The sequence below is a fragment of the Oryx dammah genome, unplaced genomic scaffold (genome assembly GCF_014754425.2).
Source record: "Oryx dammah isolate SB20612 unplaced genomic scaffold, SCBI_Odam_1.1 HiC_scaffold_1, whole genome shotgun sequence".
NCBI lineage: Eukaryota > Metazoa > Chordata > Mammalia > Artiodactyla > Bovidae > Oryx > Oryx dammah.
In genome coordinates this window covers 52,671,661-52,692,404 of record NW_024070185.1, presented here as the reverse complement: position 1 = coordinate 52,692,404, position 20,744 = coordinate 52,671,661, and the positions used below count along the sequence as shown (strand labels likewise).

Genomic DNA, 20,744 nt, shown 5'->3' with positions numbered 1-20,744 from the left:
GCTGGGCGGCACAGTCTTGGTGCTTACAAATCAGGAAGGTATTACCACTCAAGCTCTTAGTCAGCAGTGATCATGCTGGGCTGGAAAGCTGTCAGTTTTGACTGCAAAACCAGGACCTTGGGCAATCTGTTAGTTATCCAGATTTATTTAGGACGCAAAGAGGGCAGAGTTTAGATAGGTGAGAGAGGACTTAATGGTAATGTTTCTAGTTCTATCCAGTAACTAAAAAACAGAGGCAGGCTGAAGATCAGAAATTTTTATTTTACTCAATTTATTTGAAAGAGGTACACAGAGTTAAACCGGGCAGTCATGTGACCAAGCAATTCAATTCTACCAATAGCAAGAAATCATTACTTGGTCATTGGTGAGCATGGCAAACCAATTTTCAGGAGGAAAAATACTAAGTTCAGTTTCAAGAACTTCACTGTAATTTTTGTGTTTATAAATTAATTATCTCATCAGAACACAAAAAATCAAGGCAGGGACTGTATAACAGGCAACTGGGTCAGACATAAGTATAAGGAAATATTGCACCAAATCAGAAATAGACATTTAAAATACTATCATCATCAAGAAGCATATTTTCACTAAAGAATAAGCATTCCAAAGAAGCAAAGTCTATTTGGTCAATACAAACATTAGTAAGGAAATATTTTTAAAGTGCATATTCACATACAGAGAACCATTTTAAAAAGTCTTAACAATCTGACCTTGCAACAAGTCCCAGATACAATTTCTAACAGTCTGTGAATGCAGGTATAAAACTGACAATGAGAACATTTCAATGTAGTCTACATTTTTACTTGAATGTTCTTCAGCTTTCGAGTTGGAAACTTTTGGGTAGCCAATGGAATGCTAGTGGTATGACTGCATAAGAAGAAATGTTGGATTTTTCCAACATGATCTCTTTTAAGTACACTTCTGATGATTGGACTTTTTATTATAACACTCTCACAGGGTTTCCTGTTACAAGGACTTCAAGAGAAGGAACCCATTATTAAAGGTATCAAAGCAACAGTAAATGAATGTGAATGGTGCTCAGTGACAGGGATTTTCAGGTTGACAGACATCACAGCAGTTGCTAAACTATAATACAAATGACTTTGGGTAAAGTGATAAAAACTTTAAAAATATATGAGTATCAACTTATAAAATCTGAAGTTTCACATCTTACATGGCTCATTGGATAACCAAAATTATAAATTTTTTGGAAAATGCAATAATGCTTTTAAAAAAGAACTAATCTGTAATTCTAAAGTGAAACTTTTTTTTTTAATTACATGGGACAATTTATTTTTAAAAAACAGGAAATAAAGTAAAAAACGGTTTCAATTAAAGAAACGTGATGGTTTGCAAAAGAGTAGGATCCAGTGTCTTCTCAGTCCTTGCGCTGGCCTTTGATAGCCCTGGAACAAATACTCCTTTACACCAACTGGGGTAGAGAGAAACAAAACAGGAGAAAAGGTCTGCACTGATAGCTGTTTGGGGCAATGATCAAAGATAAAGATTATAAGAATCCTAAAAATTTTAACCTATCAGTGCTAGCTTGATTAGGTACAGCACTATTAGTAAGGTATAATTTCAAAAGCATATTTCAAAGGATTGGGCAGGAGGGTGGATGGTTCTCATTTAGGGTATGCAAAAGAGCAATCAGTGATACTGGGTAGCACCAAAGAAAACCAGATTCAACAAATTTTGCATTGAATCTTGCAAAAAGAATCAAGTTACCTATATTTTCTACTTGAATCCTACATAAATTAGAAAATTCGATTATTTTCAGCTAAAAAGTGTTGTCATTTTCTGGCACTCTACAGAGAATAAGTATTTTGGCCCTAAAAGATTGTTACCTACGAATCAGCTCCCCATTTGCCTTTGTCCGTTTGGTGACTCAGATGGCAGGTAGATGGAGCAAAGTCAATATCCTTAAAAGGAGAACTTCTGTGCCCAATCCTAGTAAAATGCTTAGTGGGAGAAAGAAGGAAATACACTAAATTAAAGGATATTCTGTGATCTTTTTTGGGAGCTGTTTGTGGATCTAAATTTTCTATGCTTTTTCTAGACCACTGATACTTGGTGGGACATATTACACAGGTATCTGATATATACCAGAAAAGGAAAACATTTCCAAAATAAGAGCTATCCTATCTTCTCCCTCAAAAGAAAAAGACAGTGCTCACAACCTAAAGACTCCCTGAGTTGTGGGTCTGTTGCGCCTTACCCAAGGTAAAGTAAGGCTTGACACCATCCGGACTGTTTCAACAATCACAGAATGCTACATGCCTCCTACAGCAGTGGCTTTTAGGTTCCTCCTCCCCAGACTGCAATTCACAGTCAGAAATTACATTTTGTGACCCAGTATACACAGTATATAGATTATTTAATTATTTAACTAAAACAATATTTAACCTTGTTACCTGCAAAGCTCTTTTCTTTTCTATTCCATTAAGAAAATATGCTGGTCTTGAACTGATTGCATGGCTCACTAATGGGTTAAGACCTACAGTTTGAAAAACACCATCCTTGAGGATTTTAGCTGACCTTGAGAGAAGGTAAAAGCAATGGCCCTGGAATCCAAACAGCTTTCTCTGACCTGTGGTGGCTGGGGCATGAAATACGTCCATTTCCAAACAGCTACTTCTACTTTCAGTGTATTTGGCAAACACTTTCAGTTCCTACAGGCAAACTAACCCAGTACCTTGTGGCAATCTTTTTAATACTGGGGCCTGAAAAGTACCAACAAAAACTGGTCATTGATGAGTGAATAAATAAGGTTCATAAAATTCAGCACTAAGTAGCATCTTTACTTTTTACCAGACAGTAACAGGATACTACTTCACAGGATATTTCTAAGAGATGAGTTAGGTATGTGTATACTCACTAGGACGGTATTATTACTACTACTGTTGGAAGAAATGACGGAGATAATTATGATAGAACTGACAAATTAGTTTCAGAAAATCTTATTTGGAGGCCACAAGATAGTTTGGGGATTGATGAGGATTATGGAGGAGAGAGGGACAGGAAAGGACTGCCACAGCTAATCATGATTATTTAGGGACCAGGAAATAATGCAGTTGCACTGAAGTGAGCCTGGGAAAAATTCCAAGGTCTTGCTAACACTGGGGAAGGAACAGCCAATATACACACTGTAGTTGGGAAGCCACTGCAGAAGCGCACATGCTCTTTGGTTCACAGGGTATTTTGTAAATGTGAAGCAATTACAGGCTTCTTTTTGTATCCGAAATCAAAGTTGCTCTGTTTAGTGATTATAGTTTTCTGGAGGCGAGTTGGCTAGGAACAGACACTCTGCCTTCAGCTTCATACATAATCACAGATCAGGATACATGAAGGGTATAGGGCAACAGCCAACACATAATAGAAAGAGATGAAGGACAGAATACTCAGGACCCCTTTCCACAGCAACTACCAAACAATGAAGACAAGTTTAAAGTTCTCAAGCTGAGAACCACTAAACATAGTTAAATATAATTTAAGGTAGGTTACTTTTTAAATACCAAGATTATGAACTCTGTAATATTCAAGAAAAAGACTACAGACATCAAACATATAACTGTAAATTGTAAAATGTTATGGTAAAAAGACTGACTCATTATCTAGTGATTTACTTATGTTCTTTGTTTTAGATGAAAAAAAGCTTCTAAGACAACTGATCAAACTATTGCTTTTGAAACTGTGGGTCTTTCTATTCCAGAGACAGGAACGGATTGGAAGTGTTGATGGACAGATGACTGATGGGGGAGAAAGAATAAGAGAAGATATTTCTAGGTTCTCATTGGCATGGGAACAGGAAAAACGGGCACACTGGCTTTGCATGTGTACTAGTGACAAGACCCACTCTGGCTGGCCTCCAGGGATACCAGAAGGATTTCTCTCCTTACACTATTAAGACTTTTCCCCTTTACCAATGGGATATCCAAAGAGTGATGGGTCTCTATTCTTTCTAAGAATAAAACCATGAAACTGGAGTAGGTAATGAGGCACTTGGCTAATGACACTGACTAGAACTCCAGTAAAGCAACATTTCAGATGAGGACAAAGATTTCTGACTACCTCTATTCTTAGGTTTAATTCTAATGTATGCAAAATTGGCAGAGCTCAGCAAAAGACAAAAAGTATATGTTACTTTGAACAAAGGCCATCAAGGGAACATGCACTATCATGAGATTCGAAACTTGTCATCTTGTGATTAAATTTATGTTCAGCAAAGAAAAAAAAATCCTGAAGTAACTATTATTAATAAACAATGTGCTTTTATAATCAGAGGAAAATCAGTAGTATTTAGTAGCAAGATTTGGTCAGGAAGAAATACAATTACAGTCTGGCATGCTGTTTATTTTAGCTTTTACAACAAATCAAGGGTTCAAGGAATATGAGAATTACACAACCATTAACTTCTTATACAGTCTCCAATTCTAAAAACAGTTTATAGTAATTTGGTGGCATGTACAACATGCATCAAATACTCTCTGATTCAATTAATAAGATACTGCATTGTTCTCTTCATGGTTTACAATCATGTATTTATCCTCTTTCACTTGAAAACTCTCATTAATATAAAGGTACAAGGATCCTGGGTAAAAACCAAGGGAAAAAACCCCCATGACATTTTTACTAATTTGCTGCCCATGGTTTTTGTTTGGATGAGCTATACACTTAGAAAGAGTGATGATTCTCATTTGAATAAGACAAAGCAAACCAGAAATTCTCAATTTATTGCCAACAGAATAAGTTACTAGGTTAGATTTTAGGGTATACATATTTATCCTACATTTGTACAGAGAGGGGCTATCTGTTCTGAAGCATAACTTGTATTAAGACAGTAAAATCTTATTTCATACTACCAGTGAATAGGAAGCTGGTATTGTTAAGGCCTCAGGAATTTTCCTTTAAGGTCAGCAATCTATTAAAAATATAACCTTGGAAAACCAAGTAGATCTCAAGATGCTGGCTTGAGGAAGTATTTCTAAGGCTTTAAAGTTTTGAGAGGGACTTTCTCTGTTCAGGTATGACACTCATTTCTTCAAGCCTTTCTTAAGATGAGGCTTGAAGGGGTATCTGTCAATTTGTATCATATAAAATAAAAAAGATTATTTTTCATAGTCATGCTATGTACTTCAAATAGTAATTTAAATCTACACTTTATTTAAAAAAATAAGGAAAATCATACTAAAATATTTATCTGTAAAATGAACTTCATGTTTCTAAAGAAACTACCACCAAAGTTATCTTGATAGCACTAAGGCAACGTCTGATTTCATCTACTTATCATTCATTCAGGGAGTTTGACGTAAACATGATAGAACTTTAAAATGTGAACTAGGAATATTCAATTTAGTTCCATTAAATTCAGGCTAAATATGTGCAATTTCTTCACCATTACAGAGAATCACCTGGAGCAAATACTTAAGATTCATAAAATAAATACTTCTTTTATAAAGTAATCAGAATTTAACCGGATGCATGATTCAAATTAGAAAACTAAATGAATTCCCAAAGAGTTGAAATAGTTGACTCGTAGCTGTTTTACTTGATTCTGAATTTTTTTAAAAAGTACTTGAAATAACTTCTGTACTACACTTCCTAAACAAGTTTTGGAAGGTACAAGGTAGAAACTGTAATGATTTATTGCTGTACGTCTTCAAGCAGTGGTCTCTGTCAGAGGTTCGGGGAAGGTTCTCTTGCTTCTTCTAGCTTTCTGAGGATCCACTGTTGTGAGGAAATGAAGCAACATTTACTTAACTTCAGTGAACTTGCAATGACAAAATGTAATGAGTGAAAATCTAGAAGTTATCTTCAGTTTAGTCAGGAGTATACTGATACAGCCAAGAACTAAATTCACTATGTAGGAGAGATCATTCATTCACTTAAATAGTCCAGGTGACTCAGGAACAATGGTACTGGGTTTGATTTAACAAATGGTATTAGTAATAATACCATTCTCTAAGGTCTTTGGACTCAGATGTTCATCTTCAGAATAAGAAGAGTAAAATGAACCATCCCAAGAGAGAAGGGTAATTTGACAGCTGGATTGAATAACTCTGCCATAGTGTAAAAATCATCCATGCAGAATTCCTTCCAACCTATGCCAATTCTGTATCACAAACCTTCATCATTCTATATATTGGGTTCTGACTGAATAGGAATAATACATGTAATTCTACAGTAAGTAGTAGCATAGCAACATTCTTGAGCATATTAACAGGTGCTTTCATGATGTATTTTCTGTTTTCAAAGGATCTGAAATTTCAAAATGCAAATGAAATGAAATGGGAAACTTTCTGCCGATAAAGTTTATTATCATTTGGCCTATATGGCAAATAAAAGCCATGGAGTCAGTGATAACTGGGGTTATCCCATTATGAAAATCTTAAGCAGATATATTTGTGCTTTTTTATTTAAGAAGAACCTAGTGGGAACAGCTCTAAGATAAGTAAAGAAAGAGAACTAGGCTCAGCAGCTTTTTCTGGATGTTTCTGGCTGAGCAGGGAGATTAAAAAGAACTTTCTGAGATAAAATAATATTGTGACAGAGATTAAACAGAAAACTTATTACAGAGAAACTGAAGGTAATGTCCCCTTCAGCAACATGAAGATGGCCTGCAAGTCATATTATCATCATGCTTTACACTGTCTCCCTGTTCCAGGCAACATGCATACTGAGGCTCCAGTCACTTTATCATTCTTTCTAGCTTGTCCCCTTTCCAGTTTTCTATGTTAGTATGTCAGTGTTACGTTATATCACAATGTCTGCATAGAAACTGCCACAGCACTTGCTAAATGATACAAGGCACACATGTATGGGTGAAAGAGGTTCCTGCTTTGACTTCCAGGTGTGAGAAGTGAACTGGTAAACATCCAGAAAAAGCTGCTGAGCCTAGTTCTCTTTCTCTACTTATCTGAGAGCTGTTCCCACTAGGTTCTTCTTAAATAAAAAAGCACAAATATATCTGCTTAAGATTTTCATAATGGGATAACCCCAGTTATCACTGACTCCATGGCTTTTATTTGCCATATAGGCCAAATGATAATAAACTTTATCGGCAGAAAGTTTCCCATTTCATTTCATTTGCATTTTGAAATTTCAGATCCTTTGAAAATAGAAAATACATCATGAAAGCACCTGTTAATATGCTCAAGAATGTTGCTATGCTACTACTTACTGTAGAATTACATGTATTATTCCCACCCAGCCAGGACCAACACAGAGAGGCCTGGGGCCCAGGGATTCAGCAAAGAAGCCATGTGTTCTTATTTCTAAGTTTCACAATACAGTGAGTACAATTCAGTGTCAGGAATAGCATCTAAGTTGTGACCAATGAGGTAGATAATCAATTCGTCTTCCTTTTCTTGACAGTGCATATACTTTTAATTGCCATAAACCTAAAGTATGTAGAGTGCTTTTCAATTCACCTAATTCACATTTTGAGAAAACTGAGGTTAACTGTCTTCCCCAAGGTCCTACAGTCAAGAAGGAACAGAACCAGTATTTAAAAATCAGATTTTCTGACTACAGGCATGGCTCTTCTTCCTCGTGCAAGGCTACAGTAATTAAATTTTAAAAAATCATTACAGCTACACAGTAGAGAAATAAACGGTGTGGCGCTATACTTTCACTGCTGGACTGGTAGATGAGCATTAGAGTGAATTAATTTCTTTTGTTTGTTGGCTTCTTTTTTTTTGGCAAAGTATTACAGTTAGGATTTAAAATAAGAGAGCAATTTGATTTCAAAAACAAGTAGGTTTGTGAATTCAATCTAATGAAAAAAATAATTTGGGGGAAATATTACATAGTTACATATATTAAAATCATTAAAACACAACATAAAATTAAAAAATAACACAACTTATCTGCCTTAAAGACTAATATCAATACAACTTACACGGCTTTGAAATGAGAAGCTGCTATGTGTTTAAGTAAAAGATTGACTATATTTACCCTTGCATCCTCTGGGGTTCTGAAGTTAACTATTTTTCCAAACTCTTTGGCATGGAATACAGACTTCACCCGTTCCTATAAACAGAGTAAGTACTTCATTAAAATGGAAATCTAGTTGCAGAAATACAAATAAAGACATGCCATTAAAAAAAAAAAGCCAAGAATGAGAAATCAAGAAGAATCAAATACAAACAAACAAAAAAAGACTAAATTCTAACCCATCAATTATCACAAAATCTAAGACAAAAAATTTTAGGTGAGATTTCAATTGCTTTATAAAGTCATAAAAGGCTGGCACAGAGGATAGGAAGGAGATACGTCTAGAAGCAGTGCCACTGTTTTCCCTCTCTCAGATAGTTCTTGATTTCTGGCGATGGACTCCTGATAATCAGCTGAAAAATAATGTACACATGTGTGTGAATACATATACACGTGGTGTATAATTATGTGCATGTGTGTTTGTGTTTCTGTAACTTTTGACATTTTAAACCAATGCAATTCCTTTTATTTAAAGAATGCAATAAAAATGTAGCTTCAGAATCAAAGAAATCACAGTCGGTGTTATGTGACTGTCCTCCAATTTTTTTTTGACTCTTTCAGTATTCTGTTCAGTACTTGTCGGAGAAGAACTGTTGGATGGTGGTGGATGTTAAGTTTTAGAGGGACAAATAGAAAGAATGGGATTATTAAAAAGAGAGAGGGGTGGTGACTACTATTAACCATGGGTAAGGACATAGAAGAAGCAGCATATTACTAGTCTAACAATTTCTATAAGTAATTAGACTAAACAGGCATATAGACTTCAGAAGAAATCAGATTCTTCTATTAAAAAAAAAAAAGGATGATTGCTGATATTAGTGGAAGAGGAAGAAATCATGGAGATAAGTTTATCCTTGTAGATAAAACAAAAAAAGCCGAAAAACGCAATATGGGCTAAAGCAGATCCTAACAGCCACTCAGGTGAGTCGCTCAGTCGTGTCTGACTCTTTGCAACCCCATGGACTTCAGCATGCCAGGTCTCCCTGTCCATCACCAACTCTGGAGTTTACTCAAACTCATGTCCATTGAGTCGGTGATGCCTCGCAACCATCTCACCCTGCCGCATCTCCTTCTCCTTCTGCCTTCAATCTTTCCCAGCATCAGGGTCTTTTCAAATGAGTTAGTTCTTCGCATCAGGTGGCCAAAGTATTGGAGTTTCAGCTTCAACATCAGTCCTTCCAATGAATATTCAGGACTGATTTCCTTCAGGATGGACTGGATGGATCTCCTTGCAGTCCAAGGGACTCTCAAGAGTCTTCTCCAACACCACTGTTCAAAAGCATCAATTCTTCGGCGCTCAGCTTTCTTTACAGCCTAACTCTCATATCCATACATGACTACTGGAAAAACCATAGCTTTGACCAAATGGATCTTTGTTGACAAACTAATGTCTCTGCTTTTTAATATGCTGTCTAGGTTGGTCACAACTTTTCTTCCAACGAGCATGCATCTTTTAATTTCATGGCTGCAATCACCATCTGCAGTGATTTTGGAGCCCCAAAAGTAAATTCTGTCACTGTTTCCACTGTTTCCCCATCTATTTGCCATGAAGTGATGGGACCAGATGCCATGGTCTTAGTTTTCTGAATGTTGAGTTTTAACCAACTTTTTCACTTTCATCAAGTCTCTTTAGCTCTTCTTCGCTTTCTGCCATAAGGGTGGTCATCTGCATACCTAAGGTTATTGATATTTCTCCCAGCAATCTTGATTCCAGCTTGTGCTTCATCCAGTCCAGCATTTCTCATGATATATTCTGCATATAAGTTAAATAAGCAGGGTGACAATATACAGCCTCGATTACTGCTTTCTCGATTTGGAACCAGTCTGTTGCACCATGTCCAGTCCTACCTGATGCTTCTTGACCTGCATATAGATTTCTCAGGAAGCAGGTCAGGTTGTCTGGTATCCCCATCTCTTTCAGAATTTTCCACAGTTTGTTGTGATCCACACAGTCAAAGGCTTTGGCATAGTCAATAAAGCAGAAATACATGTTTTTCTGGAACTCTCTTGCTTTTTTGATAATCCAATGGGTGTTGGAAATTTGATCTCTGGTTGCTCTGCCTTTTCTAAAACCAGCTAGAACATCTGGAAGTTCATGGTTCACGTACTGTTGAAGCCTGGCCTGGAGAATTTTGAGCATTACTTTGCTAGCGTGTGAGATGAGTGCAGTTGTGCAGTAGTTTGAACATTGTTTGGCATTGCCTTTCTTTGGGATTGGAATGAAAACTGACCTTTTCCAGTCCTGTGGCCTCTGCTGAGTTTTCCAAATTTGCTGGCATATTGAGTGCAGCACTTTCACAACATCATCATTTAGGATTTGAAATAGCTCAACTGGAATTCCATCACCTCCACTAGCTTTGTTCATAGTGATGCTTTCTAAGGCCCACTTGACTTCACATTCCAGGATGTCTGGCTCTAGGTGAGTGATCACACCATCATGATTATCTGAGTCATGAAGATCTTTTTTGTACAGTTCTTCTGTGTATTCTTCCACCTCTTCTTAATATCTTCTGCTTCTGTCAGGTCCATATATCATTTCTGTCCTTTATTGAGCCCATCTTTGCATGAAATGTTCCCTTGGTATCTCTAATTTTCTTATCTCTAGTCTTTCCCATTCTACTGTTTTCCTCTATTTCTTTGCACTGATCACTGAGGAAGGCTTTCTTATCTCTTCTTGCTATTCTTTGGAACTCTGCATTCAAATGGGTATATCTTTCCTTTTTTTCTTTGCCTTTAGCTTCTCTTCTTTTCCTAGCTGTATGTAAGGCCTCCTCAGACAACCATTTTGCCTTTTTGCATTTCCTTTTCTTGGGGATGGTCTTGATCACTGCCTCCTGTACAATGTCACAAACTTCTGTCCATAGTTCTTCAGGCACTCTGTCCATCAGGTCTAATCCCTTGAATCTATCTGTCACTTCCACTGTATAGTCATAAGGGGTTTGATTTAGGTCATACCTGAATGGTCTAGTGATTTTCCCAGTTCCGTCAATTTAAGTCTGAATTTGGCAGTAAGGAGTTCATGATCTGAGCTTCAGTCAGCTCCTGGTCTTGTTTTTGCTGACTATATAGAGCCTCTCCATCTTTGGCTGCAAAGAATATAATCAATCTGATTTCAGTATTGACCATCTGGTGATGTCCATGTGTAGAGTCTTCTCTTGTGTTGTTGGAAGAGGATGTTTGCTATGACCAGTGCGTTGTCTTGGCAGAACTCTATTGGCCTTAGCCCTGCTTCATTCTGTACTCCAAGGCCTAATTTGCCTGTTACTCCAGGTGTTTCTTTACTTCCTACTTTTGCATTCCAGTCCCCTATAATGAAAAGGACATCTTTTTGCGGTGTTAGTTCTAGATGATCTTGTAGGTCTTCATAGAACTGTTCAGCTTCTTCAGCATTACTGGTTGGGGCATAGACTTGGATTACTGTGATATTGATTGGTTTGTCTTGGAAACAAACAGAGATCACTCTGTCATTTTTGAGACTGCATCCACGTACTGCATTTCAAACTCTTCTGTTAACTCTGAGGACTACTTCATTTCTCCTTAGGGATTCTTGCCCACAGTAGTAGATATAATGGCCATCTAAGTTAAACTCACCCATTCCAGTCCATTTCAGTTTGCTGATTCCTAAAATGTTGATGTTCACCCTTGCCATCTCATATTTGACCACTTCCAATTTGCCTTGATTCATGGACCTGACATTCCAGGCTCCTATGCAATACTGCTCTTTACAGCATTAGGAGACTTTACTTCCATCACCAGTCACATCCATAACTGGGTGTTGTTTTTGCTTTAGCTCCATCTCTTCATTCTTTCTGGAATTAGTTCTCCACTGATCTCCAGTAGCATATTGGGCACCTACTGACCTGGGGCTACTCATTATTTCCTAAGTGGCCACAGGGTCTTTCGTCTTCTGAGTGAATCAGAGAAATTCTCACTGGGTAAAATGAACTAAGATGCTAAAAAACTAACATCCAGTCTACTTAAGAGCTGCCCCATGTCTTTGAAATGAATGGTAAGACTGAACTAATGGTCTTCACTAGTTAAGCATAGGACCTAGGCACAGTTCTGTTCTGTATGCTAGCCTAGAAGAAATCTGTTGTTTCTGACTGTGTCCAATGCCCCTTCTTCCAGTAACAATTTCTTGAATCACCTCTGGGTAACTACTTCTCACCATGTCTTACTGCTAGAACTTCATATAGAGCTGACCCTTCCTTCTTGGTAGCACCATACTGATCCCATGACCCTCCCCTGGCCAACTGGCTAATGTGATTGGTTTAGGAATAAGCAAGTGATCAAAGGTGGCCCAGGACCACTGAGAAGCTTTCACTGTGCTGAGCTAGTAGGATATGAGCCTGGAACTTCTGGTCACAGTGTTACCAAAGGATAGACTGCTTGAGAATGAAGCCCACACTGAAGAAAGTAGAACCTAGAGATGGGGGTGGGAATGATGGACAGAATGAAAGAGGAGAGGAAGGGGAGAGAATAAATACTAATGATGTCATTAGAGCATAATTAAGCCACAAGATATAGACTTTGACTTCTCAGTTATATGAACTAATTAAAACCCTAAAACCAAACCAAACAAAAACAACAATGAACAAAACTAACTTGGCCTGAATCACGTATTTCTGGATTAATATAGCCACTCCCAAAGTGGCCCTCCACATAAAGAAAGAAAGAAAGAAAGAAAAGTCGCTCAGTCGTGTCCGACTCTTTGCGACCCCACGGACAGTACCTACCAGGCTTCTCCGTCCATGGGATTCTCCAGGCAAGAATACTGGAGTGGGTTACCATTTCCTTCTCCACATAGGTATCTAGTAAATACCTTGGGGTCAAATATATCATCTTACATTTCTTTGTATCACCTATAGTACTGAGAGTAGTCAATACAACTTACAATGGATATTGAGACTCTTGATGATTTACCAAATGACTAGCAATTTTCTGTATTTTATATCAACATTCAAGTACCAGGTACTGCACTAGCTGCTACAAATCAGAGAAATGGTCTCTGCATTCAAGAAGATTACAATTGAATTAGGAAGGTAATATCTATAAAAAGATAAAAGAACTATTGACAACAGGCTGTTAGAGTGAAAACTTCTCAAGTGTCCCTTAGTGAGGATTTCAGGGAAAAACATTCTGTAGGCAACTGCCAGGGATTCTGAGGTATACAAATATCTCACTTCAGTGTCTTAGACAGCAACGAGGAAGGTACAGTTCTGTTATTGAGTATGAAATGAGGGCCCACAAATGTTGTCAATGTGAGAGAACAAAAGTGCATTTCTTCTTGGCCTAAGTTTCTTTAAGCCTGAGTAAGACAGCAGGTGCAACAAAAAAACATACGAAGATAAAGCCACATCTATAAAAGAGGTAGAAACATTACAGAGTTCAAGACTATTTTAATGTGTTGTTTTCAGCACCAAGTGTTAAAAAAATTCTATTCAACATACCTTTGCTTCGATGCGCAGTCTTCTCTCATGAACAATGAATGGCTCTTTGGTAAACTCATCAAAACTATACTGCCACTCACAAGTAAGCTGTCCAAATGTTCCTTTTGTTACAAACAATACACCACTCAAAAAGAGAAAAAAGAATCCACTTTAAAAACTGAAGGATTTACATCCAATAATATAATAAAGCAGTATACACCTTTTTTGAAAGGGCATGTAGAACATTCTCTAAGAGACACCACATTCGAGGTCATAAAAGACTATAATGAATTTAAGGGAACTGAAATAAAACATGTTCTCAGTATGTTTAATGAAATTAAACCAGAAAACAAGTAACAGAAATAAGGATACTTCCAAATGTTTACATAACAGAATACTTCTTAAAAAAAAAAAAAATGGGTCAAAGAATCTCAAAGGAAATTAGAAAATAACTGAACTAAATGAGAATGAAAACATGAAATCTATAGCAATGTTTAGTAGGGAATGTATAGCATGACATACTTATATTAGAAAAAATAAAGTACTTATAAAGTGAAATATATCAGAAATTTATTAAGAAATAGGAAAAAGTTAACAGAAACAGTTACCAAGCAATATTCTGTAGAACTTCCATGGAATTACTGCTTTAGGAAAAAATGCTTTTGTTGCTAATGCTCCATAAAATATATTTACCAAACTTTATCATAAAGACATTTTTAAAAGTAATTCTTGTTCTCCCACAATTATTTTGAGGAAAGAAATCAAGAGATGCAAATAACTCTGTTTATAATAATTTTATTTAATTCTTCCTTCAAAGGCCTTTCTTCCCCAAGTCGTCTTTCTGGTTGAAACATCAATTGTAGGTAAAATCAGGTTTCTCTAAGTGGCATATACTTTAAGTTAAGGGACTGAATTAAAGAAACAGTTGATACATGGCTAGAATGGGGGGAAAAAAAGACAGCTAATCAAGATTTCTTTCTTTCATCTCCATCTTCTGTCTCTGATCCCTTCTTTCACCAATCGGAATATAGAGACTGTTGGAATAGACCCACTGGTCTTCCAGAATATCTACAACCATGTGAAAAACCAAAGCTAAGCTAATTTTATTGCAGATACTTAGTATTTCCTCTCCTGATTCAAAGATCCTTTATCTTCAAGTGCAAAACTTGGAAAGAAAGTACACCCTAAATATAAATATCATTTTTCAATAAACTAACTCATTACACTTACTGTCAAGGTTTATATGACGACATTTAAAGAGGTCCACTATGTTGAGAAGAAAGTTATTTCTAAAATGTTGCAAGATGTGGAAATAATAAACTTAGCAAATGACTCTTGTTTAGCTCTGATGAGTCACCCTTCCCTTAGTCAATGGGGAGAAGGGTTAAAAAAAACATGACTGAATGCTGCTATGAACAAAAATGACTGAAGCACTGGTCTTTAAATACAAAAGTTCAGAAACAACTTAGGTGTACATCAGAGTACATATTTCTAAATGAATACTAGGCAGTTAATTTCAAATTAAGAAAGATCCCCATATGCTGACATGGAATACTCTTTAAGACACAGGCCTTAAGTAAAGAATTAAGGTACAGAATGGTGGTAGAAGAGATTCCCATTTATATTAAGATATGTATGTGTATGCTTATACAAAAAACTAAGATAAGGGCATACGGTCCCATCACTTCATGGCAAATAAAAGGGGAAATAGTGGAAGCAGTGGCAGATGTTATTTTGAGGGGCTCCAGAATCACTCAGATGGTGACTGCAGAAATTAAAAGATGCTTGTTCCTTGGAATGAAAAGTATGACTAACCTAGACAGCATATTAAAAAGCAGAGACGTCACTGTGCCAACAAAAGTCAATACAGTCAAATCTATGGTCATGGACAGATTTGAGAGTTGGACCATAAAAAAGGCTGAGTGCCGAAAACTTGATGCTTTCAGACTGTGGTGCTGGAGAAGACTTTTGAGAGTCCCTTGGACAGCAAGGAGATCAAACCAGTCAATCCTAACGGAAATCAACCCTGAACATTCACTAGAAGGATTGATGCTGAAACTAAAGTTCCAAACTTTTGGCTGATGCAAAGAGCTGACTCACTGGAAAAGATTCTGATGCTGGGAAAGACTGAAGGCACAAGGAAAAGGAGGTGGCAGGGGATGAGATGGTTAGATAGCATCATCAACTCAATGGACATGAATTTGGGCAAACTCCGGGAAAGAATGAAGGACAGAGGAGCCTGGCGTGCTGTAGTCCATGGGGTCACAAAGAATCAAACATTGCTTAGCAACTGAACAACAGCCACAACATGCTTATACAGGCAGACATACGCTTTTAGAGGCAGATTTTTGCTTGCCCTTGCAGAATATTTCAAGGACACAAAACAAACAAATGCAAGTTGCCTTTAGAAAAAGAGGGACTAGTATTGAGATGGAAAGAATATTGGCTTTCACATCTATACCTTCTAAATACTGTGAGTTTTCTACTTTATGTTATTCTTTAAACAAGAAAATTAAGATAGTGTTATAAATTTGGGGCTCAGAAATTATTAGGATTAAAAACATTAAAAATGATTGCTAAGTTCAATAATCAACTTGAACCAACAAGATGCTTATATAAATTCACCCTTTTGGCAGTGAACAAACCCACATCAATCAGTAGGCCACTCCTTTCTATTTAGTTGTATTTCTCCTCCTCAGCTACATTTTCACTCCCTACCATCCAGAAATCCATCTTAAAACTGCACTTGCTTATTCTTTCCCCAGGTTTCATAATATCAACAATAACTCCTGTGAACACTTGTTGTTCCAAGGCTATGCCACTGTATATTTTTATTTTTCCCTCTACTGTCTACAGGCCAATGTGAAGATCTGGCTGTAAAAACTAATCTGTCTCCAATGGTACACCCATCTATGTGAGTGAGTCTCTCTATATATTCTAATGATCAGATACCACCAGAAGATTACTGACTTCTGGGGTAACCTGAAATTGTACACTTTTTCAGAGAGGTGAAAGGAATGGTATTACCCACCCTTTAGAGCATAGTTTTATGGGGAATTTCTGTATCCACTTAATTGGTTGAAACAAATAAAAGTACTTAAAGTCATGCTTGTGCATGGTTATGCATTTATTTGTATGCATGTACAGTTTTAGGCACAAGGCTTGCAAAGCAAGAGAATCACAGTTACTATGAAGTGAGATGTTAGTTGCGTCTCTTTGTGACTCTATGGACTGTAGCTCACCAGGCTCTTCTGTCCATGAGATTCTCCAGGCAAGAGTAATGGAGTGGGTTGCCATTCCCTTCTCCAGGTGATTTTCCTGATCCAGGGATTGAAACCACGTCTCCCGCATTACAGGCAGATTTTTTAACTGAGCCACCAGGGAAGCCCCATAGTTACTATGAATCAGTGTTAAATATGTGGAGTAAGATGTGAATAACAATTGCTTCACTTCATGAGTGATTGTCAGTTAACCTGTTATCAAATTATACTAGAGAAAGGAGGTTACCTTTTGGTAATCATTAACATGTCTGTCTTATTGATCATGACATGGGTAAAATATTTGTATTTTGCAAATCTTCCGTTTTCCATGACCTAAAAAAGAAAGGTGAGAGAATGAGAAAGTTGATAATATCCTATTCTAATACAAATAATGCTTTACTGATCCTCTAAAAACCCTTCTCAAAGAGGCAAACTTATTAACACACTTACACAGTAAACATATTGTCAGAAAGTTGAATATTCACAAAATCACTGCTGCTCCTTCTTAAAAAGCACCTTTTGTACTGCTTTATTCAAGATTACTCAACTGTAGCTATACTGGCGTTTAGTGCTAGTTTTAGAAGATATTGTTAATTTACAAAGTTTAAGTGAAAAGACCCTGATGCTGGGAGGGATTAGGGGCAGGAAGAGAAGGGGACGACAGAGGATGAGATGGTTGGATGGCATCACTGACTCAATGGACGTGAGTCTGAGTGAACTCCGGGAGTTGGTGATGGACAGGGAGGCCTGGCGTGCTGTGGTTCATGGGGTCGCAGAGTCGGACATGACTGAGCGACTGAACTGAACTGAAGTGAAACCTATTGAAGTTAGTATTAAACAATCACATTAATTCTGTCTTGGAAAACAGATTAGTATTTGATCATATCTGTACAAAAACACATGTAAACACTAATACATATTTAAACATATGCATCATATAAACTACTATTAGCTCCCACTTTGCCTCTTCCCTATAATTGTCATATCTGCCTTACAAACATGCTTTTCTTTGCCAATCTCACAATTCATTCAAAATTAGGAAGGAAATTATTTCTGGAAAGACAGGAAACCCCAGAACCAGTCCACGGACTAGACTTTCTCTTTTAAGACTGCTGAAACATTATCTGTACATGACGTGATCAACAATTCTTTGTCTCACAAAATATGAAGTTAACTACATAAACAAAATAGACTTAATATTCTCAAAATAATGTGCTCTGAAAATGGAATTACTCTGGCTATGTAAAATGTATATCAGGCTAGACTATTATTTATTAAAGGCAAGCAATGTAACTGTGACTAAGATTCCTTGAGAATTTAGACAAAAATGTTAGATCTCTTGAAGAAATTCCAAAAGAGGATATAAAGATTCTAGAAAATTGTATTCCATGAGGCTATATAAAAAAACTAAAATTATGCAATTTAGAAGAAAGCTAACAAGTGACTTCATAGTAAGGTTGCTTTAGAAGGCTGATACAATAGACATTTTTATTAAAGAAGTTTAAAAAAAAGCTGGATAAAACACACAAAGTAACTGCATGGAAGCATTTTCTAACTTCAAAGATCACAATATTGAGGAAAAGAGTAACTTTACTATTTACTGTAGTGAGTAGGACCATTTAAACGTCAATTCCTTGAGTTACAATGAAAAAGGGACATAACCACAGATTCATAAAAATTAATAACATAAATTATGCAAATAAATTTGCAAAACTAGTGGTAAAGTGGGTCATATTTTAAGAAATTATAAATTATTTTAAAAAGAAGCATCAAATGTTAGAGACGAAGAGTAGAAATTACTTGCAGATAACAGTATCTGGAAAATCCGACTACAAAATCCAGTTAATTTTACTTTAAAACACAGTAATCAATTTGAAAAATGGAAGGAAAACAAACCTGTTTACAAAGGTAATAAAAGATAAATGTTTATACATTAAATTTAATAAATAATATGCAGAATTTATATGGTAAAAGCTGTAACACTCTATTAAGGAGAATAATAGAAAATTTGAAAATGAAAATCCATGTCTTATTCTTGGATATAAAGATTCATTGTAATAAAGATTTTACTCTTCTATCCTATTTTTATACATGAACTCTTAATGTGATTCCAAGATGGCATTTGTTAATTTGTTTTGAGATGGGGAAAAAGTGATTTGACAAAATTATAATAAGATTTATATGAAAATAAGTGATAATATAAACTATGAAAGGAGAATAAGAACTACCCTAGCTGACATTAATACAATTTATAAAGTTGCAGGCATGAAAGTCTGGTGCTAGTGGAAGTTATATACAGACCTATCAATAGAAAGCATACAGATTCCAGAAACTGACCAAAATGCAACAGGATTTTACAGAATCCTATATATCCAAACATAGGTATTTATTAAATCAAGATATTTCAAATTATTGGGCAAAAACATGCATTTCCAAATAAATGATGTTTCAAGCAACTTGCTGGCTAAAGCTAGATCTCTGTTTCTCTCTTTCCACCAAATTAATTCCACATGTATCACTAATTTAACTACACAAAATGAAATTACAAAAGTACTAGAATAAAATAACACTTTTATGATTTTACAGTAAAAGTCTAAATGTAAAACACAAAGTCCATAAGAACTGTTAAGTATGTGGAAATTAAACACCAATGAATAGCAAAACAGTAAGCAAACAGAAATAAAATAAAAATCAAAGGATAAATTAGGAAAATACCTGTTCATACAGTGATAAAACCTAATATCATAACATACAGAATTCTAGTAATATGAATAAACCAATGGAAGAAAAAGGAGGCAGTCTATAGGAAAATGTGTAAGGATACGACCAGGTCATTCAACAAAACACAAAATTTGACAATAAACACGAGAAAATGTTTAACCTAACTCAAAATCAAGAAAATTCAAGTCAAATAAATGTTATCCTTTGAGTCAGAAATTCCACTGCTATGATTTATCTTATGCAAAGCCATGCCAAGAAATATATATAGGAATCTTCATGGTAACGTTGTGTTAAATGCAAAAAACCTAAATGTTCAAAAACAGGAGACTGTTTAAATAAATTACAGTATAGGCAAACAACAGGACACTATACAATCATGAAAAAGAAACAACCTGCTTACAAGGGTAATAAAATGTAGATGAGTGTGTACTGATACTGAAAATTGGGCAAGATATACTATCTGAAAAGAAATTAAGTTACTGAGAATGAATGAGGGGAGTAGAAACACATACATTTGCATAAAAACAAATAATTTCTGTAAGGGTTGGTGGTAACACACCAAATCTGTTCACAGCATTTTTCTCTAGGCTTAGGAAGGATAATGATGGGGATGGAGGTACAAGGGAAACTTTTATTTATAATTTTACATCCTTCATTTCAGTTTTATGGTATTGGAAGAAAAAAAGCTTGCAAGTATTTATTTTCTTTTGTTCTATATGGCTAAGTTTTAAAATACAGAATACAAATGTTTATTTCCTCAAAAATAGCACTACTAATAGAAGCCAAGAGTCTATAAACCCCATTAATAGATTACAATCTTCAAATAAAATCTAATGGTTCAATTCTAAGCAACTTTTATTTCAATGTTAGGTTTGGGTATTTCAACTTAATTTCTTTTCATCACCTTTCACTTTTCAGTTCCAATCTGATCTGTACATTTAAATAATTAAACCACTTTCAACAGTCACAATAAAATGTGACAAAAAGAAAGCTAATAACAAGTAATTCACGCAATGCTTTTTGGAGTTCATAAAAAATCTCAAATGCAAAACTTGAAACATGAGTGGTCAAACAAACTGCTCTGAAACATGTAGAATCTGAATGTATTTGAATAAACATCAAAGATAACTCAACATGCAGCAAAATTTTACTGGTCAGTCTCCATTAAAACATGTAACTATGGAAGAACAACAGGATTAATAAGCAGAAGTGACAATTTTGGAACTAAATCTCATAGATGGATAGGAGAGAATGTGATAGCTAATCATCTTTCATCATGCTGTAGAGAATCTACAAATGTCATGCCTTTGGTCACAACTTCCTGATAAAATTATTTGAC

General features: G+C 35.9%; 1 protein-coding gene across 1 annotated transcript in view; it reads right to left on the bottom strand.

Annotated features, from left to right (window-relative positions):
• Positions 1-241: 241 nt before the first annotated feature.
• VPS13A (vacuolar protein sorting 13 homolog A) overlaps positions 242-20,744 on the bottom strand; it is a 277,384-nt gene continuing 256,881 nt past the window's right edge. Inside the window, exons 69-72 of the mRNA XM_040257403.1 lie at positions 16,932-17,017; positions 13,446-13,569; positions 7,957-8,031; positions 242-5,727 (exon numbers count right to left, since the gene is read on the bottom strand). Coding sequence (XP_040113337.1) covers positions 5,677-5,727; positions 7,957-8,031; positions 13,446-13,569; positions 16,932-17,017 — 336 coding nt within the window. The 3' untranslated portion in view covers positions 242-5,676. The remainder of the gene's footprint in view (positions 5,728-7,956; positions 8,032-13,445; positions 13,570-16,931; positions 17,018-20,744) is intronic.